This window comes from Engraulis encrasicolus, chromosome 4 (assembly GCF_034702125.1).
Source record: "Engraulis encrasicolus isolate BLACKSEA-1 chromosome 4, IST_EnEncr_1.0, whole genome shotgun sequence".
Classification (NCBI taxonomy): Eukaryota; Metazoa; Chordata; class Actinopteri; order Clupeiformes; family Engraulidae; genus Engraulis; species Engraulis encrasicolus.
The window spans coordinates 22,092,984-22,102,983 of record NC_085860.1 but is presented as its reverse complement, the minus strand read 5'-3'; the positions used below and the strand labels follow the sequence as shown (position 1 = coordinate 22,102,983).

The 10,000-nt window shown below is 45.1% G+C and overlaps 1 protein-coding gene across 1 annotated transcript in view; it reads left to right on the top strand.

Moving 5' to 3' along the window:
* Positions 1–10,000, top strand: part of tspan33b (tetraspanin 33b) — a 60,908-nt gene that overhangs the window by 4,816 nt on the left and 46,092 nt on the right. The window contains exon 2 of the mRNA XM_063196895.1: positions 9,521–9,578. Coding sequence (XP_063052965.1) covers positions 9,521–9,578 — 58 coding nt within the window. The remainder of the gene's footprint in view (positions 1–9,520; positions 9,579–10,000) is intronic.

Here is a 10,000-nt window from a genome sequence, read left to right as displayed (position 1 = left end):
ACGTAGCCACTGGCTGGCTACTTTACTATTCCCCCAAATGAGTGTATTGCTAATCGAAAGTAGCAAAGCACCTGAATGACTGACTGCAAGAATCTGTCTGACCGAACACAGCAGCATGCAAGTAACCACCATACACCAATGCCTGCTGTCTGCCTGCCTTTCAGACTAACTGCCATGCACGCCTGTCTGTCTGTCTGTCTGTCTGTCTGTCTGTCTGTCTGTCTGTCTGTCTGTCTGTCTGTCTGTCTGTCTGTCTGTCTGTCTGTCTGTCATACATCAATGCCTGCTGTCTGCCTGCCTTTCTGAGTACTTCACTACCCAACCAATGCTACTGTAACCCCCATACACATCTCTCTGACTGTCTGACTGTCTGTCTGTCTGTCTGTCTGTCTGTCTGTCTGTCTGTCTGTCTGTCTGTCTGTCTGTCTGTCTGTCTGTCTGTCTGTCATACATCAATGCCTGCTGTCTGCCTGCCTTTCTGAGTACATCACCACCCAACCAATGCTACTGTAACCCCCACATCTCTCTGACTGTCTGTCTGTCTGTCAAAATTCAACAGCACACAGCTAACAACCATACACCAGTGCCTGCCGTCACATCAGAATCAATGCGAATACAACCATCATACACCGTCATACAGTACACCTGCACACGACTGATCTCCTGGCTCCTGTTTCATGTCTGCCCATCATATAAGCACAGAGAGCACTGATGATGGCAGAAACCTGAAATGTCTGCTCTGAGAAAAATACAAAAAAACTCCTTGTGCTTGACCTTAGTGTCTTATTCAGTGTGCGAACCTACTCCCACCTTGAACTGTACTTTTTGGGTCCACGCACATGCTTATTCTTCTTAACATCTAGAGCGCAACAATACCCAACAGTGCACAACTAACCGCCATACGCCCATAACCCTGCTTTCTGTCAACCTGCCATACATCAGTAGTTGACTAACCACAATGCATGCTTGCTATATACACCAACTAATCACTTATTGGTTTATAGCAGTACATAACTAACCACCATGCACTATTGGTGAGGACCCCACAATAGCGTTTGGAGGTTGGGGTGCGCACATCCACAAAGCAGTTATCCAGGTGCCAGACAAAAAGCGGTAGACAGTGAGATGATGTTTTCCGCACTTTATTTCATTTTTGCAAACAGCAACATTTCGATTCAAAAGCGGGATCTTCCTCAGCCCTGAGGAAGATGCCACTGTTGGATCAAAATGTTGTTGTTTGTAAAAATGAAATAAAGTTTATATTTTTGGAGCTAATGCCCAGTGTGTGGATCACTTCATCACACTAGGACCCCACCATAACCAAACCTCCACAAATATATTGGTTGTATTTTATTATTTGTCCTGGTTCTGACTATCCCACTGCCCACCTCCCAATTACACCACTGTGAGACACACAGTATACTATGACTAATCACCAGATTTGTGTCTGCCTGACAGCACAGAACTACCTGTAAGCAGCATACACCCCTGCCTGTTGTCTACTATTCATACAGCAGTGTGTCGCACATGTCTAACCAGCCTACACCAGTGCTTTCTCTCTGCCTGACACCAGCATGCCATTAAACACACCATGCACCAGTGCTTGCTGTTTGATTGGGGGGAAAAAACAGCACGTCTGGCCACCATGCACCAGCACTGTCTGGTCTACCTGTCATACAACTAGGGCTGGATATAGTTTATTCCCGATACGGTGCTAATTTCGATCCCTGGTTTTCGATTCCGGTACTTTTCGATACCTTCCTTCAATACCTGCTGTTTTAAAATCAGTATACAACACAAAAGTATGAGTTCTAAAATATATTTTTAAACTCCACCAGTCAGGCATGTGTGTGTTTCCGACATATTGAATTCATTGCTGCTGCCAACTTTCGATCTGAGCTGACATTTCGTCAATCTTGATGTTCATACATTGTGGCCTGAGAGTGCAAAGCTGTTTTCCTCCGTTGCACTCCTGCGCGCTCTGACCTCTGACCGGTATTTGAGATGCTGTTACGCAGAGCTGTGTTACCTTGCTGCTGGCCTGTTGTTTTCCCTGTGGTCCTGTAGGTGGCGCCTCTGACAACCTGTAAGCTTATAAGGCGGGCCAAAGAAGCGTTCAGACTCTCTCTCTCTCTTTTCCTGCGCCTCCTCCCTTCGAGGGCTGTCATTCCAGAGCACGCACCATCATCCTAGAGCACACAATGCATTTGCTAGCTGTTTCACGCCCATTTCATAGTCTTAACGCCGATGCAATATGGTAGTTGGGGATGGCATTTTTCTTCTCACTTACAGTAAGAGAGCTAGAATAGGGCCAAGTAAGTTGACCTGGAAGACTCACGTGGTGATCCTTTTGTCTTGTTTTTATTTACAGTACAAGGAGTTAAGGTTAGTTTTAATCAACTCGGTTAGGTTATGTCTCTGGGCTCTTTACTAGCTGCTCACCACTACGTGCTACCATGAAAATCGCACAGCTTTCGTAATAAACTTTCTCTATGTTTTGATTACAAAGCCATTTCCAAACAAGGTTGGTCTAGTAACAGATGCATTCATGTTTTCCTCTCTCCTTTACCAGAAAACACACAATTTGTGCTATTAATAAAGAGATGCATTAGGTTGTTAGTTTGCCTGCCTGCACATCTTTTGGTGCAATGGCAATAGCACGCATCTCATTTTCATTTGTAGGCTATTTAAAATGACACAAAGATTAAATTAGGCTATTTGTATTCTCCAGCCAGCTTAGGACAAACACGGCTGCTACAATATCTACTGAAATATAATTTTGAGAACACAGATAGACAAACCAACATTTATTTAATAGGCCTAAGCCTACATTCTACCGTGTCATTTGTACTCTTGCTAAGACAGATGTGAAGATAGTTTCCTTGAAAGGATCTTGGCAAAAATGAGTGTGTTACAAGCATTTTCAGTCTGTTCGTTGCCAAACTGCTCCAAGGGACCCTTTTCAACAAGAAATCTGTAGTGCACGCCAAACCAGTTACATCACATCTGAGTCAATGGCCTAGTACAGAGACAGAACATGGTCAAGGAAATCATGTACTTTGTTAATAATGTATTTCTTGTATGATGTAACTTCAGCAGATGATTCAGTCCTATGGTCGAAAGGTTTTAGCAAGTTCAGAATCCAAAGATGATAAATTATCTGATACGGCTATGGCCATTTTTATTAAAGGAAGACATTGTAACAAAATGCATGCTTTTTTTGCTTCACCATGCCCAGTCTTTTGACACTGGATCAGCCTATTGACACAGATATGGTGTAGTATGTGCTGTCCAGAATCCACCGCCACCTCCCGAATGAGCATTTTGAGCGTGATGAATATAAAATGTTTGGTCCTGTTGATCCATATGCAGTATTGCTGGATGTTACACATAACATTTGAAAGAGGAGAGCAAGTTATCCATTGATGTATGATATGCGCCTGTACAATTAAATATGATATATAGAAAATCAATCATTTGTGATGGGATTTTAACCCATTCAATCCTTAAGTCTTAGGCCCCACGGCACCTGCGAAAATTGCCTGCTGAATGCTCTGATTTTTTTAATATATAAAAAATAATGTTCTTTCTTCTCCTAGACAGCTTAACTGGTAGGGTTCTTCTTCATCATATTGATTCATTGATTATTGACAATTCTGGACAGCATGCTGCCGACTTTATCATCAAGTTGCCCTTATGATGGAGCGACACTGTTGGAGCATAGACAGTGTTGTTTATCATTGTTATTTGGCAGTAGTAGAAGGGCTTCATATGATTCAGTCTCTCTAAAATATTACAGTTGAAACCAGAAGTTTACATACTCTGTGTGTAAAATATATAATACATAAAATACATAAAATATGTAGAGTATAGGCCTACTTTTTTCCGACCTGCAGGCCACATTTGGCAGCCATCTTGGATTTGCTTTATGAAAATGCTGGGTGATTTGTAAGTAACAAAATCTTATTTTTCTTACCGTATATCATCAAAACTTGGCAAAAAACCTGATCTTTAGACAATTATCTCCCCCAGAAGTCCAAGTCTAGGTATCTTGTATAGTTACAACTTAAGAAACCGTAAATTAAACGCTACTCTTGGTTATCTAAGGCAGCAGACACTGGTTTCAGTATAGTAGATGTATGCGTTTAAAGTGCCATCTTTTTCCTCTCTTGTCTCTTGTCTTGATTGTAGCCTACCGTTGTTTGTAAAGTGCATTGGAAGTGCAATGTCTTGGTAGTGGTTTATCACAGTTAGATATCTAGCCCACCGCCATTGCATTTCCAGCCTGTCAGATCATCCTTACTGTCAGATTTGCTCCATTAATTTCCTGTCAACAAAGAAGGAAGTCGGTCATCTTGCACAAATGGGGCATGTGGAACTTCTGGAACTTCTTACTAGGCTATATACAGATTATATTGAGGCATTATTATCACACGCTTTTAATTGTCAAGCATTTCCTAGATTATAATACATTTTTTTTAAATACCAGAAAGGGCACTTTTAGTCCAGTAGGGCAAAGCAGCAGGTGCTTCAGCACCACCTTGTCCCTATCTGTGCACGCCTACACTATGCCTGTCACACAGCACACGACTAAGCACCATACACCACTGTCTCCTGTCTGTCTGTCATGCACCAGCACATGACTAATCACTATGCGAGTGATTCTTGTTTCCCTGTCGCCCATAGCCAGGCCCACCGACATGGGAGGACAAAGGGGTATGTTGTCCCAGGCCCAGTGAAGATAGGGGGCCCAGAATTGGGTCCCCGTTACATTACATGTATTGGATAGGGGGCCCTTTCAGATGGCTTTGTCCTGGGCCCAGCAAAAGCTGCCAGCGGCCCTGCACAAAGCGCTGGTGTGGTTCGCACCGTGAGCTGTGTGGTTCGCACCGTGAGCTGATCTGAATGCACACGCTGCAGGGAGCCGCACGAGGCCCCAGCTGTCACCTGGCAGGCAGGGAGCCAGGTCTGTCTACTAATCATTGAAGCACACCCATACACACACACACACACACACACACACACACACACACACAAGCACATACGCACACGCGCATGCATACACACGCTCATACGCACGCATGCACACCTCCCATCTCTCTCTCTCTCTCTCTCTCTCTCTCTCTCTCTCTCTCTCTCTCTCTCTCTCTCTCTCTCTCACAGACACACACAGACACAAATGCCTCCTACCTTATTCACACACACACACACACACACACACACACACACACACACACACACACACACACACACACACACACGTACACACATGTACGCACACACACACACGCACACACACACACACACACACACACACACACACACACGCACACACACACACACACACGTACACACACGTACACACACACACACACACACACACACACATGCTGCTTCCAACCCTACACGCGCCCATGGTCTCTTGCTGAGAACTGATGGCAACCCGTCTGTCGGCCGCTTCATCCACCACTCAGCCCCGTCAGCCAGCCCGTCAGTCAGTAACTCAAAAGCGGGGAGGGATTAGCATTTTCCGGTTTGTCAGTCAGTCAGAATCCACAGCACGGCGCGGCACAGCACAGCCCACAGCACCAGGGCTGGACTGGCCATATGGCATAGCGGGTATTTCCCAGTGGGTCCCCCTTAGCTAGTGGGCCCATATTTTCAGAAATGTAAAAAAAAGTTCTGCACCACTAATTATGAGAGGCCCCTTTAAAAGTCAAAAGTGCCCGGGCACTATTTCTTCCCCAGGCCAGACCAGCCCTGCACAGCACACAACACATCACCACCAACCATTCAACACCACCAATCCGCTACCAGGCCCTGCGGTTTGCAGATTGGTTCCACCCCACATCATCCACACGGTACAGCAGTGTTTGTGGTTCCTAAACGATTTTCCACTGTTACCCCCTTTTGAGCATATTACGAATATCTTTACGACCTGTCATATTTCAAACATCAAACTTTTTTGTCCATAAATATTGCACATTTTCCATTTGAAATTCACCACAGGAAAAGTATGAAAGCGCTTATTAATCCTACCAGTCAATATTGATGGTTTTCACAGCGTTATCTTGGACTATAGGCCTACCTGTGTTCAGGGCTCTAAATTAAGACCAGCCAACTGGCCAAATGCTGGTGAAATTTCTGACTAACTGGTAAAAAATACCAACGTACTAGCCACTTTGACCCATTAGTGAGTGTGTGTTTAGCTAATAAGATTAACATCTACTGGCCATTTTGGCTGGTGGTGAAAAAAGTTTAGCTAGGGCCCTGCGGCCGGTGTTATGCGTGCGTTTCATCCCAGCATTACCTTCTATCTGCGACCCCCATGCAGTAACCCACACCCCCCAACCACACCATCCCCATCCCCCCGCGCCCTCCCCAGGGGTCCTGAGCCCCTTTTTAAGAACCTCTGCAGTACAGTATGCTACCCTGAAATAAGCTGCATGCAGTAATGAGAAGCCAAAACGTGACATTTTCTATCAGTGCAGCGTTGACAGACACATTTAGCTGAGAGGCGGCGGTGTGAAGGGATGCTGCAGTACTGCTGTGTGCCTGTTTGTTTGTCATAATATCCCTTGCTGACTTTTGGTTAATGACCTCTGACAAAATGCTTTCTTAATCCAGTGCTTTTGCTTCCCCTTGCTTAAAGTTAATGCTGCTGACAACTCGGCAAAAAACCTGTCAGCATTCGGGTGGAACCATTTCATTTTCTTGTCAGACTTACAGAAAATGAGACGGTCTCACTTGAATAAACGTGATGCGCGGGGGGGGGTCTGATGTTACTTATTCATAATAAACATGGGAAGCTTCTGTCTCTAGTTGTCAGAGCCGAAGATAAGTGAGGTTTAATGACAGGTAAACAATCTATTCAATCTGCCGTGCTCCCCACAGATTACATAGCAAACAGGATTTCAAATGGTCTGTGAAAAATAAAATAAAAACCCACAAAAATTGATGCAGATTGCTGTCAAGGCAGTGACATCAGCCCACCTACAAAGGGCTGATGGTAGGTGCTGTGGTGCAGTGCGCGAAGGCACCCCACTATATTCAGACTACATGCCCATGGGGATCCAGGTATGAATCCTGTTTTGGTTATTTCCCAGTCCAACCCTATCTCTCTCACTCTAATTTGCTACCTGTCCATCACTATCCTGTCAAAGAAAGACCTAAAAAAGGCAAATCCTCTCTCTTGTTGGAAAAGACAAACAATGAGCTGTGCAACTCCCTAAAATGAAGGGAGAAACAGAAGAAAGAACAAAAGAAGATATATGCAAAGCTGCTACGGCAATATTTAAGTAAATCAGAGTTTAATTTCATTTAAATGAATTCATTTTAATAACTTTTTTAAACTGTGCCAGTGGCGATGCAAATGAGAGAAGAAGCACTCTTGCCATAAAGCACATTAGGGCTGTGATTTTAAGTTATTAAAAGACAGGAAATGTACACTATCCTGGGGCTGTGAGGAGTCGAGATGCATCCTTGGGGGTCAAGACTGCAGTTCCGTAGGAACAGGTAATTACTGTTACCATAGCAACAACTTAACAGAGGTGGGGCCTGAAAGATTCCGCACAGGCTGTTTGAGGATAAAGAGGTCACTTGTCCCTGGTCCAGGGAGAGAGGGGGCCCAGATTTGGGTCCTCAATACATTGCAGGTATTGGGTTTGGGGGCCCTGGGCCCATCCAAAGTCATCAGTAGGGCTGTGTGCGTGCATGCGTGCGTGCCTGTGCGTGTGTGTGTGTGTGTGTGTGCGTGCATGCGTGCCTGCCTGCGTGCGTGCCTGCGTGTGTGCATGCGTGCATCTATGTGCGTGTGTGCGTGCGTACGTGCTTGCCTGCCTACGCGTGTGTGTGCGTGCATCTGTGTGCGTCTGTGCCTGCGTGTGTCTGTGCATGCGCCTGTGCGTGCGTGCATGTAATACAGTAGCTTTTCCTTGGAACCTCATCATTTCAGCATATCCCGAGAAGCAGCAGCAACAGCAGCAACAGCAGCAGCAGCATACCCTATTAGAGTGTAGATGGTGGTGTACTGTACGGTATGCAGGACTGTTATGTTGTGTTATTGTGAGGTCCAGCGCAGCCAGTCACTCTTGTATAGAGCTGTTGGACAGACTGAAAGGCCAGCTACTGGCATGGCTGTTAGCCAGAGAATGGTGGCTATTTGCAGAGTGATTGTGGGTGTGGAACTTATTACAGTGTACAATTCAGGTTTTCAGCCAAGGGTGGTCGATCACTCTAGTGCAGGGCAATCATCTGTGGAATTGGACGACTGTTGTTCATTACAGTGGCTGATTTGTACTGGAACAACTTTTTATTGTCTGTGATTGTCACACGTGTTGTACCATCGTGAACATTTTTTTGCAAGCAGTTAATGGAAATAACGGAGTGTAATTGTCGCTCACACTATGACCAATTTTGCAAGCAGTTAATGGAAATAACTGACTATGACACTATGACCAATTTGTTCTCAAGGTTCAACTACCAATAATTAAGTGCTAATTCAGCTCCCAGAGTTAGCTAGCAGATGGTATGTTAACTCATGCTCTACAACGACCTGCAAAGGGTTAAGGGTGGTTTTGGTCTGGGCACAATTTTGCAGGGTAGATATTATATGAGCATTTCCTCGTTTCGCCACAGAAATTCACCATGACAGCGGGAAAACTACTTGCCTCGCGCAAGCCTGGTTACGTGACAAAATAGCTTTTTCTGCAGAGTTGTAGAGCATGACTTAACATGCATGATGCCAGTCCGGGGAGATACTGTTTGTCTTCCACAGAATTGCAATTACATTTAGATTGTGTTACCACCAATTTCAACTCAATACCATTACTTTCCCTTTTAAAATAATTATTTGAAATGTTAAGGTCTCTGAACATCATATGTAGTTAGCGTCTGTTGTTTGGACACTGTCGGACAAATGTCCAGTAATGTCATACAGTGAACCCAGCTCACCTCACATTGCATTCCGGTGTCAGATGTGTCACTGGCCAGGGCTGGTCTGGAGGAGAAATAGGGCCTGGGCACTTTTGGCTTAAAGGGCCCCCTCATAATTAGCTGCGCAGAACTGACTCACCAGTGGGCCCCGCACCCTCATAGGCCCCTATTTTCAGAAATGTATTGGCAATCTGGCATAACGGGCATTTCCCGGTGGACCCCGCACCCTTGTGGGCCCCTATTTTCAGATACATTAAAATTTCTTGCAAGCAGTTAATGGTAATGGTAATACATTTCTGAAAATAGGGGCCCACGAGGGAGCAGGGCCCACTGGGAAATGCCCGTTATGCCAGATTGCCAATCCAGCCCTGTCACTGACTGAAGAGAAAGAAATCCCAAACTACACGTGTTGGGTACTAATGCCCCTGTCCTTTTGTGTTCCGGCATGATGTGGTTTCACTGTGACATTTAAGGGCGAGGAAGAAGACGGTGTCCCTCCACGAATACAGATAAGTGCCATGTTTGAATAAAGACTTCATCTCATCGGCTCATCATGTCTTTGTCCCCTTTTTGTCTCGTACCCCAGGTGTTCTCCCTGCTCATAGTGGCTATTGGAGTCTATGCTAAAGTGCAGAAAGCTACAGGTAAGTTTGTGAACCCTTGTGAACCCTGTCACAGAGGCCCTCCATCACTGCATACATTAACCCCTTAGCGCAGAGTCTATGATATAACCTTACTGTCACCAATATTGTAATGATATGTTATCTGTTACTTAACCCCTTAGCGCAGAGCCTTTGTTATAACCTTACTGTCTCTAAAATTGAAATGGCTATGTCTTAATCTGTTACTTAAGGCTCTCTGTACTATCATAGCAATGTTGTAATGATGGAGTAGAGTATTTTCAGCAAATAGTGAACAGGCCCGCCGGCCCGGTGACCCCATCTGCAGTAAGAGGCTACTTATGTCAGTGTGTTGCTGGCACACCATGCCATTTTCCATTCCACAACCCTGGGGTGGGGAGCCTATGTCTCGAGGTCCGTTAGCGGCCCTTGAGGCCATTTTATCT